Genomic DNA, 24,022 nt, shown 5'->3' with positions numbered 1-24,022 from the left:
GCACGGGTGTTACCCACGTGCTCCGCTGGGCAGGCTGAAAGGCAGGGAGCAGGGTGTCCGTGCTGTGCACTCTGGCCTGGCCATACACTCAGCTAGTCCCCCAAGAAAAGGGGTGCCCGGGAACCCTGCCATCTAGGCAGCTCACAGCTCAGACCAGAGCCTAAGGAGGTCCGGGTGGGAGTCCGGGGCCACCCCAGGCAAATGCGCCAGCGGTGGGGGTGGGGGGGGTTGGGGGGGGGGGGAGGAGGGCACCTGCAGGCTTCACCCAGGCCCAGGCTGCAGCTCACACCTGGTGCAGTGGGTCAATAGCCCCAGGCGTCCTGGTGGCATATCAGTCCCCACTGAGGCCAAACCTCCCGCTTGCTGTGCTGCTTGTTTACCACACCAATTTTATTAGGCCCACGGATCGGGAGACAACTGCCATTGTTATGTACAGTTCCAGGGAGGAGGGCGCACACCTTAGGTCACAGGGCCACCCCGGAGGCTGGGGCAGAGAGGCCAGGAGCCTTGAATGTGGTTTCCACGGGAAGGTGTGGTGAGGCAGGGTAAACAGGTTTAGGACTGGTCAGCCTGAATCATTTTATTCCAATCGTCCTTGGACGTGTGGAGGAGGAGGAGGTGGCCCGCATGAGCTCTGGATGGGTTAGTTTGCCCGGGGAAGGCTCTCAGGCCAGGCGTTTACCATCGCCAGGAACGGGTTAGTCCCCGGGAGGGCAGTCTCTTCAGGGTCTGCAGATGTCAGCACCAGAAATACAGAAAATCAGGAGGGTCTGGCTGGCTCGGTCAGAAGAGCATGCAACTCTTGATCTTGGGGTCGGGAGTTCGAGCCCCAACCTTGGATGTAGAGATTACCAAAAAAAAAAAAAAAAAAAAAAAAGAAAAGAAATACAGAAAATCAAAATGCACGGATGATACACCGTGTTGGTGCGTGCATAGCATTTCCTGTTTTATTCCAGCGTGTGGATGACCGTGGGAAGTCTGTCTATCCATTCGCTGTGCTTGGAGGTTGGGATTCTCTCCAGGATTGGGCTTTTACCAATAAAGCTGTTATGAATATTCCTACACGTGCCTTTGGTGGATATATATTTTTGTTTCTTTGGGCTCTGTGCCCAGCAGTGAAATTCCTGGATCAGAGGCAAGTGCATGTGGTGCTTTAAGAGATATTACGGCAGATGGGTCGCCTGGGTGGCTCAGTCGGTTGAGTGTCCGACTTCGGCTCAGGTCGTGAGACTCGCGTCTTACTTCTGATCTTAGGAAACCCCATTTATTTCTTATTTGACATGATTCATCCATCCTTTCACTTAGTAAATTATTTTTTAATTCTAAATACATTTTATCATTTTACTATTTTTAGCTTCAGAACCAAGTAGTGGGCTAGTTCGCTTGTGTGTGTGTATTTTTTTGCATTATTTACTATTTTTTTCAGGAATAGAAATTAATGATTCATCACTTGCATGCAACCCCCAGTGCTCATCCCAACACGTGTCCTCCTCAAGGCCCATCACTCATTTAGCCCATCCCCCCAACCCCCCCCCCCCCCCCAGCAGCCCTCAGTCTGTTCTCTGTATTTAAGAGTCTCTTAGGGTTTGCCTCCCTCTCTGTTTTTATCTTATTTTTGCTTCCCTTCCCCTATGTTCAACTGTAGTGTTTCTTAAAAATTCCACATAGGTCGCCTGGTGGTTCTATTTTTAGCTTTTTGAGGAACCTCCATCCTGTTTTCCAGAGTGGCCGCACCAGTTTGCGTTCCCACCAACAATGCAAGAGATCCTTTTTCTCCGCATCCTCGCCAACATCTGTTGTTGCCTTGAGTTGTTCGTGTTGGCCATTCTGACAGGTGTGAGGTGGTATCTCATTGTGGTTTTGCTTTGTATTTCCCTGATGATGAGTGACGCTGAGCATTTTTTCATGGGTCTGTTAGCCATCTGAATGTCTTCTTTGGAAAAGTGTCTATTTATGTCTTTTGCCCATTGCTTCACTGGATCATTTGTGTTTTGGGTGTTGAGTTTCATTTAGTAAATTGTTATTAAGGGCATCCATATTCTAGGCATTAGGGTTACCAGGGGTGAACCCAAGAGAACAGACACTCTATGGGAGGAGACAGACAATAATCAGGTAAGTAAGTACATGCTATAAAGCTTTATGTCAGAGAGGGATAGTCATCCTCACACATAATTAAATTATAATTCCAGTGACAGATGACTTCTACGAGGAAAATAAGACTATGGAGGCACAAGTGTCACACCTCCCCCCATTTGCTCTATTCTAGAAATCTCTTGAGACAGATTTTTGGATTCTGTACCTGTCTTCATGTCTGTTTTCTTTCATGTACTTCTATTTCAATGGAGGGTTTTCTTTTAGTTTTTTTATTTTATTAAAACTTTTTTTTTAAGTTTATTTATTTATTCTGAGAGAGAGAGAGAGAGAGCTCGTGGGAGCTGGGGAGCGACAGAGAGGGAGAAAGAGAATCCCAAGCGCAGAGCTCCATGCAGGGCTCGATCCTACAGCCATGAGATCATGACCTGATCTTACAACTGTAACATCATGACCTGAGCCCAAATCAAGAGTCAGACACCCGGGGCACCTGGGTGGCTCAGTCGGTTAAGCGGCCGACTTCAGCTCAGGTCATGATCTCGCGGTCCGTGAGTTCAAGCCCCACGTTGGGCTCTGTGCTGACAGCTCGGAGCCTGGAGCCCGTTTCAGATTCTGTGTCTCCCTCTCTCTGACCCTCCCCCGTTCATGCTCTGTCTCTCTCTGTCTCAAAAATAAATAAACGTTGAAAAAACAATTCTTTTTAAAAAAAGAGGCAGACACCCAACCCACAGGGCCACCCAAGCACCCTCAAGATTCTTGTAAACCAGCGATCTATATATGTCCATCTCTGGTTTATTTATTTATTTACTTCATGGGTGAAATGGCAGTAGCCTTTTGTGCCTCCTGCAAAAAGTATTGTCGTTTCTCAGTCTGGTTCTGCTTTTCCAACAGCTCTGTTTTCCCAGGTGGGGAGTTCTTCCCTTTCTTGGGGATGGTTGCCCTTCCTTCACGAAGGGAGGGAAGTCCTTGTCAACAGACTGTGACTCACGGGCTGTTAGCCTCCTGGCTTTGGGCAGGGGTGGGAAGGGCCGCCCTGCGGAATGCATTCTGGCCTGTTCTCTGCAAAGGTGCACGGCAGAATCGGGCTTTGTGTTGGGATGGCAAACACTACAGCTAAGACTTCGGAGGGGGGTAGTTACCCTCAGCTCCTCACAGGCAGTGGGAGACACCCGGGCCTCCGGTCGGGGTCCCTCCTGAGAGTCGGTGAGCCCCCCACCCCGGCTGCTGCCCCTCCCAGGGCAATGGGGGCGGGGAAGGTTATGGAGAAGTCACAGGAGAGTGGCTACATAGACCATACATCATAAGGATTTTTGAAGAATAAACTTCATTTTAAAATAAACTTTATGATTTATTGAAATAATGGGAGCATACTGTCAAGAATTCACATAGCTTCCACACCCGATATCCTTTATTTTAAGATCTTATAGGAGTATGATGTGTTTGTTATAATTCAAGAATCACTACAGATACATTACTATTTTTTTGAAGTTTATTTATTTTGAAAGAGAGATCAAGTGGGGGAGGGGCAGAGAGAGAGAGAGAGAGAGAGAGAGAGAGAGAGAATCCCAAGCAGACTCCACACCGTCAGTGCAGAGCCCAATGTGGGGCTTGAGTTCATGAACCATGAGATCATGACCTGAGCTAAAATCAGGAGTCCGATGCTTACTCGACTGGGCCACCCAGGTGCCCCCTGATCCATTATTATTAACTGAAGCCCATAGTTTATTCAGATTCTCTAAGTTTTTACCTAATGCCCCTCTTCTGGTCCGGGATCCCACCCAGGACACCCCCTTACAGACGAATATGTACTCTCTTTCATCGCTAGGACCAGGGGCATGACGGGGAGGTTACTTCACCATCTTGAAGGCAGTTTCTGTGGGTCAGGCTGGCCTCGGGGACTTGGGAATTACTTGGTCAGGGCATCAGATTGGGAGTCATGCTCTCAAGTCTCTGTCCAGGTGCCCTTTGACTTGTCTCCACCTTGGGTTAAGTCTGCTCATCTGTCAAGTGGGGACACTGGGCTAGTTTCGTCTGAATGGGTTGAGTCCTGGGCCAGATGTATGAATGAAGTTTTCTGATCCGTGCCGCAGGGTGGAGGCAGCCGGCAGGCCTCACGGTGTCCCACAGGGCAGAGCCGGGACTCAGATCTCCCTGAGCGCGACACGGGGGCTAACACTCTGATGTCAAAGATCAGGGGCCTGTCCCTGCTTTGCTTCTTTTTGTGTACTTAGGCAAGGCCCTCTTCAGCTCTGAGCCTCGGTTTACTCATCGGTAAAGGGCCAGCTGGTGGGAGGGTCCCTCTGGCTGAAAAAAGAACAGGTTGCCGTGGGGAGCGGTGAGTTCTGCCTTTGAGGGCGTGCAAGCTGGGCCGGGTGCCCCCGGTGGGTGCGCGAGGGCAGCTCCGATGGTCTTCCTGCTGGACGGGGAACCCAACCTCTGTGCCGGCTCACTTTCGCACACCTGGACCCTGCACCATTGCTTTCCTTTCCAGCTCATGCCAGGACTGCCTTTGGCCCTGGGCTGAGGGAGGTCTGCCAACTGTACCACAAGCCTGGGCCGTGGACTGCCAGGAGGCTGGAGGGAATCCCACCATTAGCACCTCCCCGCCTTGTGGCACCTTCAGCTGCCAGGCCAGTCTGCTACCCCGGCAGCTCCCAGGCCAGGCCAGGCCCTGGTCCTCAGGTCAACCGGCACTCCCTCCAAAGTTCCGAGGGAGCGAGAGGAAGAAGAGAGCAGAATCCCTGAAAAGGTGAAAAGGAAGAGCCTTGTGTCCCCACCAGAGCCACCAAACACTGGACCCTCTGTTTTAACAATGTCCGGGTTCTTCCGGGTCCCTGGGCCTTTGCATCTGCTGTTCCTGCCACCACCAGTGCCCTTCCCCTTTTCTGGCTGTTGACTCCTACTCATCCTCTAAGGCCCAATGCAAAAGACCCCTCTTCTGGACCCTGGCTAGCTACCCCTACCTGTGTCATGGCATGTATCACCCTGAGTCATAATAGGCCTCTTCCGTGCCTGTGTCCCTGTGTCCCTCGATTTTCCTGAAGGCAGGGGTGGGGCTGACTCACCCGAAAGAGGTTGTCACAGACACATCGTCTGCCCACTGCATTACTGCGTGAAAGGGCTGAGTAGGGAATCGGTAGGCGAGGGAGAATCGCTGTGTCTTTCCCGACCACCTCCCTTGGACTCGCACTGTCCCTTCCATTTAAGCTCTCGTCTCCTGACCCCCGACCCCACCGGGAGGGGGCGCTGTCACAGGCTCGTCGGTGGGGGCAGGGGCGGCGGGAGCGCCAGTGCGTCTGGGCCACGGGGAGAGCTGGCGCTCCGCGGGGCGGGGCCTGCATGAAACCGGACGACCCGTCCGGGGCGAGCTAGGCGGGGGGGGAAGCGAGCGCATCGGAAGGTCCCCGCACAGCCTGGCGGCCGGGACTCCCGTGGGTGGCGCGCGGATAGTCCCATTTCGAGCCGAGGTAACCCGGGCTCGGCTCGGGGCGGCGCCCCAGCCCCGCGGTGCCCGCCCCTCGCGCCTCCGGAGGCGCCCCGGCCCCGCCCCCGGCCCCGCCCCGCCTCGAGCGGCCTTCAGGTCCCCGCGCCGCGGCGCCGGCGGGCAGACAGGTGGAAGCGAGCGGAGCGGCGCGCCGCGCTCCGTGCTGCGCTCCGGGCCCCACCATGGGCAACTGCGCGGGTCGCACGGATTTCGAGTGGGTCTACACCGACCAGCCGCACACGCAGCGGCGCAAAGAGATGCTCGGTGAGCGCAGCTCGGCCCCTGCCGCGGGGTGGGGACAGCCCCGCGTGGCGGTCAGACGGCGCGGGCCAGCGGAGCCCCGGGGTTGCTCCTGCGCCGGCCCGGGTGCCCGGCGCGCACTCCTCCGCCCCTGCTTCGGGGAGGGTGGGAGCGCCACTTCTCCTCCTCCTCCAAGGGTCCCTGCCCCGGGTCCCCGACAGTCCCCCTGCCCGGGTCTGAAACTCCCCTGCGTGTCTGCCTGCGTCCTGGGGTCCAGGATCCGAGGACCCGAGCCCGGATCCGCGTGCCTGGGAAGCGCGTCTCGACTGTTGCGTCCCGGTTGTGGGACGCAAGCCACTCGCCGGGCGTGAACTTGGGGCGCGGCGACGTGGTGGGGCAGGGGTCCGCCCCCGGGGACCCTCCGTGTGCGGGATGCGCCGTCCTGCCCGCGAAGGCAGACCTCCTGGGTCCGCAGAGGCCGCTGAGCTCAGGGAGTTTAGGGCCGACTGAGCGCCTCGAAGGAAGCAAATGTGCAACGAGAGAGACACTTTTTTTTTTTTTTTTTTTAAACAGAGCTTATACCGAAGAACCCCGTTTGCCCGTTCTGTCCTGTATTTTATAGCTTAATGCACGGTGGCCCCCCTTCGCTGTCATTTAGGGTCCTGCGAAGGCATTTTTACCAGCGTAGTCGCCGTCATTCCAGCCGGCGACTCCTTCTAGACCTGGGGTGCTCAGCCCTTCCCTGGGGATTGCAGGTTAAAGGGCCCGCACCTGCACAACAGCTTTCACTGCGTGCCACCAAGTCACCTCCACGGCACCAGGCCGGAGTCCAGCAGGGTGGACTTGCTCCCCTCCCTCCCAAGAGATGTCCAGGTCCCGGTTTCCCACGCCCTCGCCTGCACCTGGGGTTGGCAAACCTTTTAATCAGACCGACCACGTGACACATACTAGTTCACTGTGTTTAATTTGCAGTTTTTGGATGATTGTTTCCAACGTTTAATTGGACATTTTAATTTCTTCTTTTTTCTCTTGGGATGGTCGTCTGCTTGTTGATTGTTGGAGTTCTTTGTATAGGAGGCTTTTAACTCTTTGTCCTACATGTTGCGAATATTTTTCTCCTTCACAATTTGTCTTTTGCTATCACAGCAGCTTTTTTTTTTTTTTTTTAATGCGTTCAAATGGATTGGCTTTTTTTTTTTTTTTTTTTTTCTTTAGAGTTTTCCCTTTGGTGTCTTCCTGCCCCGCTCCAAGACTATGGAAATATCCATCTTACTATGTTTAAAGCTCTCAGACACCGGGTGTTGCTGAGTGGTTAGTGCATGGCTGTACTCTGTTGTGTCTGGGGGTTCATGGGCTCGAGACCCCTGGGTGGGTTTGTGACTTTCGTGGTTTTCTGCTGTGAGGCGAACAATAACCCAGCACTGTTGTGGTCTTACGTGTGGCAGAATCCTCTCCAACACCTGTGAACTGCTTGGGGGCGCTCAGAGGGGTCTTGGTGACTATCTGGTCCTGTGTCTCCCTAGAGGGCATGTGTCTTGGCTGTTCCCACCGCAGGGCTGAGGCAGGGCTCCATTTCCTTCCCTTTCCCTGGCTGTCCCCTGCCTTGCCCTTATAAGAGCACCTGACCCCAGGTGGAGAAGGCTGGGAGACATATCCTGGCCCACAGAGCTGCCTGGAGGGGTCCAGACACTCTGGGCTGCAGACTCGCTTTCTGAATCTGCAAAATGGGCACAGCCATCTTGCCTGGCGTAGAGGGTGTGATGTTAAAAGGAGCCCTTGGATGTTAAAAGGTGCCCAGTGTGGTACCCAGCACTCCAGGACATGAGAGAGAGAGAGAGAGAAGCCACCGGCCCTGGAACCATTAGAGGAAGCTTCCTGGACAAGGTGGCCAGGAAGGCTGGAAGACTTGAAGAGAGGAGGTGATTTGGGCCAGTGCGGGGACAGCATCAGGTCTCGGGCTGACTCCCCGGGAAGCTTTGCTCATTCCCAGTTTGCACTGGGTGCTGTGGATTCCTCTGTACCATTTCCTCCAGATGCTGTCTGGTTTTGAACCCATGAACTTGGAAGGTGCCATTTTCCCTCAATCCCAGGCGTGTGATCCTGCCCTGCCTAGATGTCCTTCCTTCCTGCTCCGCCCCTCCTTGCTCTTTGGTTCTTTATTTTTATTGAAGTACAATATTATGTTAGTAAGTTTCAGGTGTGCAACATAGTGATTGAACCTTTGTATGCAGTGTGGAATCACCACCTCAGTAAACCTAGTTACCATTCGTCACCACACAAAATTGCTACAATTTTGTCCACTACAGTTTCCGTGGTGTACATTACATCCCCATCACTTATTTACTGTATAACTGGAAGTTTGCACTTCTTAATTCCCTTCAGCCATTCCCCCATGTCCCTCCCCCTCTGGCAACCACCAATCTGTATGTATGAATCTGGGTCTTGTTTTGCTTTGTCTTTTAGATTCCACCTATAAGTGGAATCACGTGGTATTTGTCTTTGTCTAACTGATTTATCTCACTTAGCCTAATACCCTCTGGAGCCATTCATTCGTTGCAAACGTGTCGCAAAATTCCATTCTTTTTTTTTTTTTTAATGTTTATTTATTTTTGAGAGAGAGAAAGAGAGAGCGAGCTGGTGCACAAGCCTGGAAGGGGGAGAGAGAGAGAGGGAGACACAATCTGTTTTATTTGTTTTTTTTTTTTTAATGTTTATTTATTTTTGAGAGAGAGGGGAGAGAGAGAGAGAGAGACAGCGCTTGAGTGGGGGAGGAGCAGGGAGAGAGGGAGAGAGAGAATCCCAAGCAGGCTCTGCACTGTTAGCACAGAGCCTGACCTGGGGCTCAAACTCACGAACCGTGAGATCATGACCTGAGCCGAAGTCAGTCTTAACTGACTGAGCCACCCAGGCACCCCAAAGTTTCATTCTTTTATGTGGCTGAGTAGTTTTGGATTATATATATAACACATTCTATTCATCCATTCATCTGTTGACGGACATGTTGTTTCCATATATTTTCTTTTTTTTTTTTCAGTGCAAACACGTGGTTTTATTAAAGCACTGGGATAGGATCCATGGGCAGAAAGAGCTGCTTTCCATGTCTCGGCGATTGTAAATAATGCTGTGATGAACAGGGGAGCGCATATATCTTTTCGAATTAGTGTTTTCATTTTCTCTGGATGAATACTGAGGTGTGGATTTACTGGGTCATATGGTATTTCTAGTTTTAATATTTTGAGGACTCTCTGTGCTGTTTCCCACGGTGGCTGCTCCAGCTCGTGTCTCCACCGACAGTGCGCGAGGGCCCCCTTTGCTCTACATGGTCGCCAACACCTGTTGTTTCTTGTGTTGTTGATTTCAGCCATTCCCACAACGCATTTCATTGTAGTTTTCATATTTATTTCCCTGCCGATGAGTGATGTTGGGCATCTTTTCATGTGTCTGTGGGCCATCTGGATGTCTTCTTTGGAGAAATGTCTATTCAAGTGCTCTGCCCATAATTTTTTTTTAACGTTTATTTATTTTGAGACAGAGAGAGACAGAGCATGAACGGGGGAGGGGCAGAGAGAGAGGGAGACACAGAACCGGAAGCAGGCTCCAGGCTCTGAGCCATCAGCCCAGAGCCCAACGCGGGGCTCGAACTCACGGACCGTGAGGTCGTGACCTGAGCTGAAGTCGGACGCTTAACCGACTGAGCCACCCAGGCGCCCCTGCTCTGCCCATTTTTAATCAAATTTTTGTTTGCTATTGAGCTGTATCAGTTCTTTACATACTTTGGATATTAACCCCTTATTGGATATGTGACTTGTAAACATCTTCTTCCATTCCATAGGATGCCTTTTTATGTTGTTGATGGTTTCCCCCGCTGTGCAGAAGCGTTTTAGTTTGATGCAATCCCACCTGTTTGATTTTTGCTTATGTTGCCTTTACTTACTGCTGGTGTGAAATCCTAAAAAATCATCGCCAAGACTGATGTCAGGGAGCTTGCTGCGTATATTTTTTTCTAGGAGCTTTTGGACAGCTGGTCTTGCATTCAAGTCTGTAATCCATTTTGAGTTTATTTTTCTGCATCGTGTAAGAAAGTGGTCCGGTTTCATTCTTTTGCCTGTGGCTGTCCGGTTTCCCCGGCACCATTAACTGAAAAGACCTTCTTTTCCCCACTGCATATACTTGCCCCCTTTGTCGTAAGTTAATTGACCATATGCGTGTGGGTTTATTTCTGGGCTCTCTATTCTGTTCCATTGATCCTGTGTGTCTATTTTTATGCTAATTTATACTGTTTTGATTACCACAGCTTTGTTAGTATGGTTTGAAATCCAGGAGCGTGATACTTCTTTTTTTTTTTCTTCATTTGTTAATGTTTTTATTTATTTTTGAGAGAGGGAGAGAGTGAGCGCGCGCGCAAGTTGGGGAGGGGCAGAGAGAGAGGGAGACACAGATTCTGAAGCAGGCTCCAGGCTCTGAGCTGTCAGCACAGAGCCTGACGTGGGGCTCGAACCCACGGACTGTGAGATCATGACCTGAGCCGAAGTCGGGTGCTCAACCGACTGAGCCACCCAGGCGCCCAGGAGCGTGATACTTCTAATTTTGTTCTTTTTTTCCTCAAGATTGCTTTGGCTATTCAGGGTCTTTTGTTCTTCCATAGGAATTTTTTTTTCTGTATGCTTTCTCATTTTTATTTATCTATTTATTAATATAAGTTATTGTCAAGTTGGCTAACATATGGCGTATACAGCATGCTCTTGGCTCAGTGGTAGATGCCCATAATTCATTGCTTCCTCACAACACCCAGTGCTCATCCCAACAGGTGCCCTCCTCAGTGCCCATCACCCTCTCTCCCACCCCCCCATCAACCCTCCGTTTGTTCTCTGTATTTAAGAGTCTCTTATGGTTTGCCTCCCTCCCTCTCTCTGTTTCCCTCCCCCACCCCATGGTCTTCTGTTAAGCTTCTCAAGATCCACATCTGAGTGAAAACATATGACATCTGTCTTCTCTGGCTGACTTATTTCACTCAGCATAACACCCCCCAGTTCCATCCACGTTGCTGCAAAGGGCAGGATTTCATTCTTGCTCATTGCCAAGTAGTATTCCACGGTATATGTAATCCGTAGACATTTTAGAATGGCTTGTTCTAGTTCTGTGAAAAATGCCCCTGGAGTTTAGTGAGGGCCCTTGCTCCATTCCATTTCCCGCAGGATGCCCGGCCCCCGCCCGGCTGCCCTCCTGGACTTTGGCCTCCACTGGGGACGGCATTCCTCTGGGATTTCCCTCCGAGGCTCCAACCCATCAGGTCCTTATCTCTCTGGGGAAGGTTGCAGGGCTCTAGAGCTCGGCCGTGGATTTCATCCTCAGCCCTCACCCGTTAGCCATGTAAACCCTGGGCAGGTCAACCAACAGAGGAGCAAGTTGAGCCTTGGTGAGGTTAAAAGGGGTTGTTATTCCTTCCAGAGTTGCTGGGCAGATCAAATGAGGTGGCGTTAAGTGCTTAGCCCAGCACTCAGTAATGGGTAGCTGCGATGATCTTTGCTCCTCTGGCAGACAGGTGAGTTCTCCCCAAGGACAGGGAATGCCTTTGCATCTCTGCTCTCTGCCATCCGTGCTATTCCTAGCCAGAGAGAAATTCCGTGTGAAGCTGCTGGTGTCTCTCTCTATAGAAGAGACAGCAGAGCCGGGCTCAGAGAAGGCAGGTCACTTGCATAGGACCACACAGATCGCAGGCTGCAGGGGCCAGACTGGTGTTCCAGTCACGTCCCGCTTGGCCATGTGTTCCGGCCCCACCTGGCCGCTGCGGCTCATGCCAAGCCCCGGGGGTGTGGGGGTGGGGTGGGGTGGGCAGTGGACGCTCAGAAAGATCCTAATCGGGGAGGGAGTCAGAACCCAGGAAGCCCTTGCCCCGGAGCTAACCACAGTGCCCTTGGGGCAGGGCCAAAGTCTGTCTCCAGCTCCTGCCTAGATGGGGACATGCTCCTCAGGGCACAGCATCCTAAGAAAACGGGGGTCCCACGCAGCCCCCTAAGAGCCATGTCTCCCGGGGCCACGCCTGAGGCTCCCTGTATTGTGAGGGCGGGATCCGAGCCAGCAGGACTGTGACCCACCGCGGACCGGAGGCCAAGCCAGGCGTGGCGGGGGAATCAGAAGCTGGCTTTGGGTTTGTCTTTAAAAACAAATAGCTTTGTGATTTCTTTTTTCTTATGAAAACAGGGCACACACATGGTAAAACAAAACACACACAAAAATTCAAATAATCAAAGGAAAACAAAAGAGGAAACAAGGAAGTAAGACTCTTGGCAATTGTTGGATTATTTGCTTAGGCAAGAAACCCTTGCCGGGGCTTTCTCAGTGGCAAGTGGTGATTCCAGAACAGAGCTGGCTGAAGCTGGGGACGGGGGGAGTTTGTGACCTCTCCTCACCCAACCACAGAGACGCTGCAGGGGTGGGGGGCAGGCAGGCCGCAAGGCCCTTCTCTCCATGCCCCTCGTCCCTGCCTCGGTCACCATATGGGCCTTCTCCTCTGCCAGGAGGGCCGCAGGCAGCACCCGGGTTGGGTCCCCCCAGCTCTGAGATCCCACAGAAGAAAGAGAGCTGCCCCCCTCCCCTCCTGCCCTGAGTAGCTGCCTGGCCTGGAGCCAGGTAATCTCTGGCCGGAGAGAGCCTCGGGTCCGGTGGCTGGTCAGCGGGCAGGGGGCTGTGGTAGGTAGGGGCCCCACAGTGTCGCGTCGCATCGTAAGAGCAGAGAGAAGGGGCTCTCCAAGGAAAGCAAGGGGTGCTGTGACCCTTAAGTTGGGTGGGGAGGGAAGGAGGCATGCTGGGTATTTGGGTAGCACAGATGATAGGTGATCCCTAAGAGGTTACTCGGGGACCCTCTTTGACCCAATTACGTCCTCCCCTACCGAAATCCTCCAAAGCGTAAAATCTCACCTCTGCCCTGGCGCCTGGGGCATCCCCATCTCTGGCCCCTGCCCTTTCTCCTTGCTTTTTGCTCTCTAGCCACTTGGTGGGACGCACCCCATCTGCTCATCTCCCTCTTCATGGCTTTTGCAAATGCTGTGCCCTCTGCTTGAATTCTTGTCCCCTATTCTTTATGTACTGAACTCCCGTCTCCTGTGCGCGCATGTGCTGGTGTTCTCTGGAGGGGATAAAAAGCCCTGGTTTGCAAGCCGGGCATTTGGCAATTTCTGGACATCTTTCTCTCATGGCCAATGTCAAGCTACCAGCATGCGGTGCTGAGCACGCATGTGGGAAGGGAGGAGTGTGGCTGGTGCCTGCAGCACGGACCTCTCCTCTAAGCCCCCGTCTGTTGTCCTTGGCCCTCCTCCACCCCCTGGGGGCCGCTTGTACCCTGTCCTGGCCTGTCCTGTCTCTGCCTTCCTGACATTGACGCTCTCTACATGTTAAGTCACTCGTGCAGTTACCCAGCTGGTCAGGGGTCAGGCAGGCAGACCTCTGACCCATGGCTGCACCAGCCGGGGCCTGTCTTCCACCCTCCTCTGCCCCCGGGGCCCGAGGAGAGCCACTGTCCCTGACAGACAACTCACGAACAGGTGCCAGCTCTCATTTCCAGCCTCCACACCGAGGCATGTGCCCCGGCCTCCTCCACCTCCCTAACTCCTTGCTCGTTAATTTGTACCAGCTTTTATGAGGTGCGATTTACATGTCGTAAATTCCTTCATTTGAAAGGCACAGGCCAATGACTTTACTGAAGTTACATAATCCAGTTTTGGAGTATTTTCATTACCTGGAAGATGCCTTGCGAACAGGTGCAGTCACTCCCAGGTTCTTACATCCAGACTCTCCATCTTTCGGATTTCTGCCCTGATGTCATGCATGGGTGTGTGTGTGTGTGTGTGTGTGTGTGTGTGTCCTTCTTTTGGGACACACTATATACGTGCCCTGGAAGGGCAATGCCCCACCCCTGCACAGCCTGGGAACCCCTCCCATCTCCAGGATCTGGGGCCTGGCTGCCAAAGACCTTCAGCAAATATTTGTCAATGGACAAAAAGCAGGTTTAGTGAGATGCAGGTGAGGAGGCGGGTATGGTGGCTCCTGAAGGCACTTTGGGTCACTTTCCACATTGTCTGCGCCGAACCGGGTCCCCACAGTGCCTCCCGCGCTGACCAGACAGGGTTAGACTTGCCTCCGGCTCTGGAAGGGAAAAGGAGGTGGGAGTCACTGAGGGAAGGCCACTGAGCCAGGGCAGGGCCGCAAGGAAGCCGTTTAGGAAGGAGGGGATTATGAGGGCTTTAGGCGCCTTTGCTGGGAGGGTAGTCAAGTTACCGCGGGCGGCGACGTGAGGGAAAGCGCTCTGGGCACCGGGGTGGGAAGCAGGTGGACAGCATGCGTTGCTGTGTGCCGTGGAATGTTCTAGACTTGGGAGCACTTAGGCGATGAGAGGCAGTGGCCAGGACCTCCCCTACGGCCGTGGAGACTGTCACGCGGTGGGGTTTGGGCTCCTCGGGGAGGTGGTAGGAACAGGTCGTCCCAGATGGTGCCAGGCCTGGCACGTGGAGGGGCACAGTGTCGGCAGGAAGAAGCCTCGCGTGCTCCTGGGGGCCCTGCCCGAGGCCAGCAGGGGGCGGGAGGGGGAGCCCGGGCGGCCTTGGGACCTCCTCGGGCTACCTCTGGAGGCTGAGGGCCCAGCAGCGTTTCTCAGGAGAAGTTTCCATGGTGACGCCGCTCCAGGGGGCTGGTGTGGGGGCGCTTTGGGTCCCCCGGGCCCATCCTCCCGCTCCGCTGTCTGGGTCCTGCGAACACGTCTGTCACGCGTGTAGATCCGTGCGATGCATGTAAACGTACAGTTCTGCTGGAGCCAGGCTTCCCCACACTGGGTGCCCTGGGGAACCCCTCCGCGCGCTCACAGCCCCAGCACGGCCAGAACCAGCACCTTCAAGGTGGACAGTGACAAGCTGGCCCAGAGAGGGACAGAGCCGGTCCCTGTGGGGTAGAGCCGGTCTCCCGAGCTGGGACCCAGGGTTTTCTCTGGGTGCTTTGCCCTGGCGACGACGTAGCCCGGTCCTGGGAAGAGGCTCCCCCCGGGGGGCTGAGGCCCCTCAGAGCGCTCTTTCTGGCTCTCCGGTTGGCAGGGAGGGGACGGTGCTCTGGAAATTAGGCACGCTGTTTCACCTTGTGGGGGGACCCCTGCCTCCTCGTCTCTGCGGTGGCGGGATGGCCCCCTCCGGGGCAGGGTGGTGAAGGCCGGATCCCCGTGTGTCAGATTCCCCGCGTGGCGTACCCGCTGATGTCCCAGCCCTCACCCGGGCCCCTGCGTGCATCCCGCGGGCCTGGCGGTGGGGGTCCCCAGGCCAAGTCTCGGCACCGTCACCCTCTTCCCCGGCCTGCCTACACCTCAGACCCTCCTTTCCGCGTCAGGGCTGGGCAGTGGGACTTCTAACGACGGCTGTTGTTGGTGGCTGCTTGCCCAGCTGCCTGGGGCCGTGCCCGCCCCGGGCTGTTGCTAGAAGACATTTGCATGTGTCTGTTTGTCTCTGGTTCCAGGTGGCCGTCCAGGCGGGGCTCCAGGCTGCCTGTGGAGCAGAGAGCCCTCGAAGCATGCGGGGCCTGGTCCAGCTACTGTGGTCTCTGAGCTGGAGGCCTGAGTCGTCAGGGCCCCCCGACCCCCGCCGCCATCAGCTGGGGTCCCACCGTGGGGAAGGGCCTGGTCAGGCTGGGCCAGGCTTGGATGTCCAGCCAGGGCTGCGGCTCCTCGTGGGAGGTGCCAGGAGTGTGGGGTTGTCTGCCTCGTCTTTGGGCCTCCCCCTCTCTTGGGGCCCAGAGAACATGGAGCCCAGGGCTGTGTCCTTCCCTGAGGCCCTGGAAGAGGCCCCCGCTTCTACAGGGCCAGCACCCCCTTGCCTGCTCCGTGAGCCCCGCCCCAGCATCTCCGTCCTCTCATTCTGCTGTCCGCAGGTGCTTTCCTCCTCCTCCTCTTACCCCCCAGCCAAACTTCCCTCCGTCCCCCATGCCCCCCATGCCCCCCATGCCCGCACTCATCCTGTCCCCCGCATCTCCTTACCCGACCGCCATCTTGCCCCTGGCTGTGCTGGAATGGCCCCTGCTGAGGCCGCCATGACCTTGCTCAGTGCACTGGGGGCACCTGTCTTCCTGTTCATGGCGCCTCCTTGGCTAGACACCTCCAGCCCGTGGCTTCAGTTGCCCCGCTCCATACGGTGCCCAGTGACCTCCACCTCTAGTCCTGAGTGGCCAGTGGTCCCCAGAGCATCTCCTCTGGAACCGGGAAGCTCTGGAATTGAAAAGTCAGGTATTGGAGGTTTCCTCGAGGGAGGCTTGAGTTTTCTCGCGATGGGAAGGTCCAGAGTAGCCCCGCTCCTAAGGTGGGGCCCAGCTCCCTGACTGTGGTCTCTGAGGCCTTCTGGTGCCTCGCCCCACATACACTTTGAGCCAAGGCCCCTGGGCTCTGCCTTCTCCTTGATGGCTGCTGGGCCCCTCCTCCCCGCACCGTGTCCAGGAAGCGCCTCCCGGCAGGTAGTGGAGGTGATCTGGGGCCCACGTGCTTGGCCCCTTGTAGGCATCGCCCCTGCCCTGCCTGGAGTCCAGCTGGGGCATCGGCCCCACTTTCCAGGCCTCCAGCAGGATGGCTGGACCCCGTGACCCTCCCGGCCTGGGAGCGCTGGGCTCGTTCTCGTAGGTCAAAGCAAGCTGGGCCAGATCAGCCTCCAGGAGCAGCACCCGAGCCCCCATAGGTCAGAAGTAGGATGTTTTTATTCTCAGATCAGGAAACTGCATTTAATAGCAATAAGACAGCTCCCAGGGCCCGGAGGTGTCATCCCAGCCTCACTGCAGCCCCGGGAGGCAGGTAGGAGTGTCACCCCATTTCTCAGATGTGGGGACAAGGGTGGGGAGGTAGTGTGGCCGCCTGGGCTGGGGACAGCCGAGGATTTGGGACACTGTCAGGTAAAGGAGAAGGGGCACCGGGCTCCCCGAAGGTGGGCTCGGCAGGGGTGGGTCCTCAAGGTTGCGCTCCTTTGCTCCCCACAGGTAGGACTCGCTGTCTTTGTTCGACAGGTGGGGCATCTGGCACCCACTGTCCAAGGTCACAGCTGCCTCTGAGGAGCACGGGACTGGCCTGTTTGCTGGCCTTGATCCCAGAGCTGGGGTCCTGGTCCCCAGTGTCCCACAGCTTGCCAGGCTGCTCACCTGGTACAGGTGTGGCCTGCCCCCCCCCCCCCCTCCGTGCTGCCCACGCTTGGCCTCCTTCCAAGGGGAAGCATGGAAACTAACCCTGTAGAAGCTGGTGGCCTTCAGCTTCCTGGGTCAGCTCTCAGGTGTGCCTTGGCAGGTGCCGGCCAGGCCGCTGGTTGCCCAGGGGGAGGGCTGGTGCCCCGGGGGCTGCCCCTCGTAAAAGGGAGGCTGGCGGAGCCCTGTGACCTGTGACCTGGGTGTCCCGACCTGACATCCAGCTGTGCAAAGGTTAGGGGGACTCTGTGGTGTCCCCGGCCCCGGGCTGTGGGTGAGCGTGTCGGCTGATGGCTGAGGTGGCCATCGTGAACTTCCTGGCCGTCGTGAAGACCTTTCTTCTTTCTCGGGCTTCACCTCATTGTGGCTGCTGGATTCCCAGCCCCCAGTCCCCCCCCACTCCCTCCACCAACATCCCCCCGCCCCCCAGCACTGGTCTTCCCAGGAAATACAGGCCTGTGTTCTGAAGTGTCGCCTGTCACTCTGACCCCCTCTTGGGAGAGGAGCAAGCTTGGATGAGGCCTGCCCCTGTCCCCCCTTCTGCGTGGGGCCCACACGGCAGTCCCCGCTCCCAGGCTCGGGTCCTTTGGTCTCGTGCCCACCTGGGGGGAGAACCTGGGCGAGCGCAGTGCTGGCTCGCCCCCCTCGGGCCCTCAGGGGCAGGACCGAGTGTGAGTGGCCCCACACCCAGCGCCAGACGTCAGGGCAGAGGAGGAGCGGACCCGGGTGGCTGGCCCAGCCGTGCAGCTTCCTCCTCCCTGGTCCCCGTGCTGGGTGTTTTCTTGGGTGAGATTTCCACAAACCGGGGGGCTTCGAACACCACACGTGTTCTCTTGCAGTTCTGGAGGTCACGAGTCTGACACGGGTCTCACCCAGCTGAAGTGAGGGTGTCCCAGGGCCGTGCTCCCTCTGGGGGAGAATCTGGTTCCAGGCCTTTCCAGCTTTGCAGGCACCTGCACCCGCCTCCTCCAGTGCCACCTTCACACCAGCAGGGGCCGGCGGAGCCCTTCTCGGCGCCCCTGGGACCCCCTCTCCTGCCTGCTCCCCCACAAATAGGGCCCTGGGATGACCCTGGGCCACCAGAAGATCCAGGGTCATTCTCGTGTAGTAAGGTCCGTTCCTAGTAACGTGACCGCCCTGTTCAACCTTGCTTCTCTCTTGCTGTGTCGTCGAACCTACTCGCGGGTTATGGGAGTGGGACGTGGGGGGCTGCGGGGGGCTGTCATTCTGTCCCCCTGCCCCCCCGTTGCCGGTATCTCCCTCCACCTTGTGAAGGGGTTCTCTTGGCTTAAGGTGGCAGGGCCTTCGCACTGCCATCCCGAGGACTCCTCTGCCCGTGTGCACCCCACGGGGCCTCTGACCTTTGTGGGGCGGCCCAGTCACCTCCCGCAACGCAGGTGCAAGCTCAGCGGCCGTTAGGCAACGCGGGCCAGCCCCCGTGTCCCATTTGCACAGCGGCAAGCCTCTGTGGCCGTGTTTGGCGACCTGCTCCTTAAAGCTGGCCTCCCCGGTGCACCAGGAGGTCATCCCGACTGCAGGCTGGTCGGCGTGCCCGCCTTGGCCGCTCAGCCGGAGCTGCCCCGTGCCTTATCTGTTAGTCCTGCCGGTGACCCTGGCCGTGGTTCAGCCGCGGAGGCTGCGGTCGAACCAGCCTGCCCAGAGCCGGGACTGTAGTTTCGTTGTTTTGTTTTTAATGTTCATTTATTTTTGAGAGGCAGAGAGAGACAGCATGAGCGGGAGAGGGCAGAGAGAGAGAGGGAGACCCAGAATCCGAAGCGGGCCCCAGGCTCCGAGCTGTCGGCACAGAGCCCGACGCGGGGCTCGAACCCACCAGCCGTGAGATCATGACCGGAGCCGAAGTCGGACGCTCCACCGACCGAGCCGCCCAGGCGCCCTGAGCTGGGATTGTCTTTCTTAACTTTTTCCTTATTGTGAAATACGTGTAACGTACCGTTTGCCACTGTAACCACGTTTAGGCGCCTGATCTGGTGGCAACGGTTGTGCGCCGTTGCTGTTTCCGAAACCTTTTTGGGGCTCCCAACAGACCCGTCACCGCTCCCCCCCCACCCCTGTGACCCCCTCCCCAGCCCCTGCCCACCCCTCCCTTCTGTCTCTATGAACTTGCCTGTTCTCAACGTTCGTGTCAGAACAGTCATAAACCACGTGGCCTCTGTTTCTGGCTTCTTTCCTCAACGTCGTGTCTTCAAGGCTCGTCCATGTTGTAACCTGTGTCAGCATTTCCTCCCTTTAAAAAAATTTGTTTTTGCGGCGCTGGTAGTTCCCCCCGGGAGTCCGTTTCAGGGAGCAGGATTAGGCAGTCGGCATTGTGAAACAGAGAAGGTGTTTCGGAATTTTTTAAATCGAGGCATAGTTACATATAACACGATACTAGGGTCAGGTGTACAACAGGAGGACTCGATGTTTGTATATGTTGCAAAAGGATCGCCACAGTATATCTCCTTAATATGCGTCACCACGCGTGCTTATAGGCACTTTTGTCGTTAGGTTCCCGGATGGGAGATCTACTTTCGAGGCGAGTTTCAAATCTACAACAGGGTGTTATCAACTATAGTCACCGTGGCGGCCACTGCACCCCCAGGACTCGGTTGTTCTTCGACTGGAAGTTTTGTTCCTTTCGATGGCTGAATGATATCCCACTGTGTGGCCAGCCCGTTCATCTGTTGTTGGACACGTGGGTTGTTTTCCGCCTTTGGATGCTGTGACTAGTGTGCTGGACATTGGCGTACAGGTCTCGTGTGTGTCCCTGATTTAAGTTCTTTGGGGTACCTATTGAGAAGTGAAATTGCTGGGGCACACGCTAAGTCTACATTTAGCTCTTTGAGGAACCGCCCAACTGTCTTCCACAGCGCCCGCGCCATTTTGCGTTCCCACCAGCAGTGCACGAACAAGGACTCCAGGTCGGCCACGTCCTCACTAACACTTGGTATTAACTGTTTTTATTACAGCCATTCTAGCGGGTGTGTAGCGTGTCTCATTTGTGGCTCTCATTTGCATTTCCCTGATGGCTGACGTGGAGCATCTTTTCATGTGCTAATTGGCCAGGTGCACGTCTTGGGAGAAGTGTCTGTTCAGGTCACTTGCCCATTTCAAATTGGGTTGTCTGTCTTTGTTGTTGAGCTGTAGGAGATCTTTATATATTCTGGATATTAAACGGTCATCTGGAGCGAGGGTCTGAACCTGCTCCGAATGCCGCTCTCTCCCACCCCCCGGGGATGCTGGGGCCCTTGTGTTCCCGTTGAGTGGAGCTGAGTTTTGTCACCTGTCACTTGCCTTGCCTGCTTGTTCCCAAGTTCTGCTTTTATACTTGTGCTGTGACCACTGTCCTGGTGGTGTCCTTGGCCGAGCTTCAGGGAGAGGGGTACTGGGATCAAAGGGCCCGGGTGGCTTTGTGAAGATTGGAGGCCTGAGGGCTGGCACTGTCCCAGAGGTGGTCCCTGAGTGCAGGGGGGTCGCAGCTGGTGTAAGTGCTGCCTGGGGGGAGACTCTGTTGACCTCTGGGCAGAGGTGGCCTGCTGTTCTAGGACTTGGGAACCCCAACTCCCCCCAGCATCTCCGGCAGATGAAGGCTGTTTGCGTTCGTGGAACCAGGACTGTTCTGTGGGGACAGATAGCCTGTGAGGCATGTCGCACCCTTGCCATCACACGCTGGGACACCGAGGTCCAGAGAGGGTGGGAACACACCTCCGGCCACACAGCAACATCCAGACTAACCCCAAGATGGGCTTGTAGTGTGGCCTCTTGGGCAGGAGGATTTTGAACCTGAGTCTCCCTTCTGACTGGGGCAGAATCCCTTTGCCCATGTTGTTGTGTTTCTCTTTGCATACTCCCAGGGACAGGCGGCTCACCACCTATGAAGCAGACTGTTCGATCACTGGGTGGCTCTGACAGAAAGTTCTGTGGGCTGGGAGGAGGGTGGAGGGGCCTGGCCATGGGGGCCGCGGAGGGGGTGCTGAGCCGAGCTGTCACATCCTTCTCTTCTGAGCACAAAAGGGAAGTGACTTCCTGGGTCAGTTAGAGGAAAGGGCCGGGCAGGATTTACCCTTCATCTGGCCGGTTCCAGTTGGGGCCCAGCCTCTGTTGTGGTCCTGGGGACGCTGTTCATGTGTCAGCCTGTGGTTGGTGAGCCCGAGGCTGCCCGGAGACTGGCACCGGCTGTCCTGAGCGTGCCTGGGATAAACCCCTGTTGTCACTAGCCTCAGTTTCCATATCTGTGCTCTGCCTCTGAGGGCCTGTGTGCCCTGCCCTGGGAACCAGGGGACAGAGCAGACCTGAGGAGCACTTGTCACCCTGAGCATGTGACGACCGCTGGTGCTGTCCCTCCCCATCCCTGGACACAGCACCAGACTCCTTACTCCCCCACCCCCACCCCCCCGCCACAGAGCAGTCAGGGAGGCTTCTAGAAGGCATTCTCCCCCTTTCCCTCTCCTGCCCCCCACTCTTGTGCTGTCCCTGCTGAGTCTGGCTGCTTGTTGGCTGGAAGGCCCTCCCCTGCTTGGCCCACTCTCAGTGTCATTGTCCTTTTCTTTCCTGTACAACAAAATACAGAAAAGTACCAAAGTTTCTATAACAAACACCCCCCACCCAAAATGAATGCATTCGCCATTTTATCATGTTTCCTTCAGATCTTGTGTAAGAACGGCAACACTGGAGACAAAGCCAGGGCCCTCTGTGTCCCCTCCCCTGCGCCCTCCGAGGTTCCCAATGTGCCTGGGCGACACGTGCACCGCGTCCCTGGAGCCTCACGGAAGGCCCCCCCCCCCCCCCCCCAGCCATGTGCCGCTTCCATTTCGGGCACTACGTTTCTGTGACCTGCGCTGACGCCTGCTCCTGGGCGGGCGGCAGAGACCCCCACCCTGGGAAGTCCCGCGGGAGCCCCCAGCTGGAGGGGGAGGCAGGTCAGCTGCCTCCGCGGGCCCCCCACTGCCCCCAAGGATCCTAGGACCCCAGACGCAGGGCCACAACTTCGAGTGACCCCCGCCCCGCCCCCTCCCTCCCCCCCCCCCCCCCCCCCCCCCCCCCCCCCCCCCCCCCCCCCCCCCCCCCGCCCCAGTGGCTGCTGGAAGGAGGGAGGGAGGGCGGGCGGGGAAAGGGAAGCGGGGAGGGGGAGGCCCGGCCGCGTGGCCACGCCCCCCTCACTTGTCCCCCTCGGCCCTACCCGCAGCCAAGTACCCGGCCATCAAGGCCCTGATGCGGCCCGACCCTCGCCTCAAGTGGACGGTGCTGGGGCTGGTGCTGGCGCAGCTGCTGGCCTGCTGGCTGGTGCGGGGCCTGGCGTGGCGCTGGCTGCTCTTCTGGGCCTACGCGTTCGGGGGCTGCGTGAACCACTCGCTGACGCTCGCCATCCACGACATCTCGCACAACGCCGCCTTCGGCACGGGCCGCGCCGCGCACAACCGCTGGCTCGCCGTGTTCGCCAACCTGCCCGTGGGGGTGCCCTACGCCGCCTCCTTCAAGAAGTACCACGTGGACCACCACCGCTACCTGGGCGGCGACGGGCTGGACGTGGACGTGCCCACGCGCCTCGAGGGCTGGCTCTTCTGCACGCCGGCCCGCAAGCTGCTGTGGCTGGCGCTGCAGCCCCTGTTCTACTCGCTGCGGCCGCTGTGCGTGCACCCCAAGGCCGTGACCCGCATGGAGGTGCTCAACGCGCTGGTGCAGCTGGCCGCCGACGCCGCCATCTTCGCCCTCTGGGGGCTCAAGCCCGTGGTCTACCTGCTGGCCAGCACGCTGCTGGGCCTGGGCCTGCACCCCATCTCGGGCCACTTCGTGGCCGAGCACTACATGTTCCTCAAGGGCCACGAGACCTACTCCTACTACGGGCCCCTCAACTGGATCACCTTCAACGTGGGCTACCACGTGGAGCACCACGACTTCCCCAGCATCCCGGGCTGCAACCTGCCCCTGGTAGGGGCGCCCCAGCGGGGCGGGGGCTTGGGGGGGGGGCGGGCCCCGGGGCGGCGGGAGGGGCCGCGCGGTACAGGCGAGAGGGCCCGCTGGCTGCGGAGTGAGGGGGTGATTTCAGGGAGGGCAGGGGCTCGAGGGGTATTTCACCGTTTAGCGAAACGGTTCCCGGGCTGTATGTCCTGGGGCGGGCCGCTCGCCCTCTCTGTGCCTGGGGGGGGGGGGGGGGGGGGGGGGGGGCAGCACAGCCACGCTGCGTGTGACACACCTCCCGTTCCTGGCCCCTGCCTCCCTTGTCCCTGCTCGCTTCTTGTCACTGCCCTGTGGGCCTCCAGGGCGCCCCGGTGGCACAGAGAGGACGGGGTGGGCCTTGCCCCTTGTGACCCAAGTGGCTCGGCCTGAGCTGCTTCCTCCGCCTTGGGAGCCCCCCTCTCCCCCCGGGAATTTCTGAAGGAGGGGGAGGGGAAGGAGCGCCCCTCTGGCGCTGGGGGCTTAGAAAGAGACCCGAGGCGCAGGGTGGCCGGAGGAGGCATCCACCGGTAGGGAGGACGTCGGAGTGTTTGAGTCTGTGCGCGTGCCTGCGTGTGCAGATGTTTGCGCGTGTGGCTGAGCATGCCGCCACACGGACGCGCGTGTGTGTGCGTGCGGTGATGTGGGAGCGCTCGTCGGGGCGCGCGGGTGTTTGTGCCCTGGCCGCGTGACTCCGGACTCCCGACGGCCCCGAGTGCCCGGCCCGGCCGTGCAGCCCCGCCCTCCCTCACCTCCCCCTCCTCTCCTGCCGCTGCGGCCGAGGTCCGGCTGCGGGCCGGGCACCGCGGCAGCATCTCCCTCCGGCCTCGCCACGAGCCCGTGCAGCGAGGAGCCCCGTTCCCCATTATCCGCATCTCACACACGAGGCACAGGCTCAGACAAGGGGGGGGGGGGTCCCTGCCTCAGGAAGTAGCAGAGCCAGAATCTGGACCCAAGGTGGTCGCGGAAGCACGTGTGGTCGGCTCGCTGCGAGCCTTCTCCCACTGCTCACGCCCCGTGCGGGCCACCCGGTCTCTCGAGCCGGGTGGTCAGCTATAAAGCGGGCCTTGAGCGCGGGCGCGAAGG

At 57.3% G+C, this 24,022-nt stretch overlaps 1 protein-coding gene across 3 annotated transcripts in view; it reads left to right on the top strand.

Annotated features, from left to right (window-relative positions):
• DEGS2 (delta 4-desaturase, sphingolipid 2) overlaps nt 1–24,022 on the top strand; it is a 70,420-nt gene that overhangs the window by 44,570 nt on the left and 1,828 nt on the right. The window contains exons 1-2 of one of the 3 annotated variants that reach the window (XM_042944262.1): nt 5,145–5,227; nt 22,188–22,930. In XM_042944262.1, the coding sequence (XP_042800196.1) occupies nt 22,214–22,930 (717 nt within the window). In that variant the 5' untranslated portion in view covers nt 5,145–5,227; nt 22,188–22,213. Of the gene's footprint in view, nt 1–5,144; nt 5,228–5,714; nt 5,840–22,187; nt 22,931–24,022 lie in introns of those variants that run through there. The other 2 variants (XM_042944260.1, XM_042944261.1) reach the window with 2 other exon arrangements.

Source organism: Panthera leo, chromosome B3 (genome assembly GCF_018350215.1).
Source record: "Panthera leo isolate Ple1 chromosome B3, P.leo_Ple1_pat1.1, whole genome shotgun sequence".
Lineage (NCBI taxonomy): Eukaryota > Metazoa > Chordata > Mammalia > Carnivora > Felidae > Panthera > Panthera leo.
This window is presented reverse-complemented; position numbering and strand designations above follow the sequence as displayed.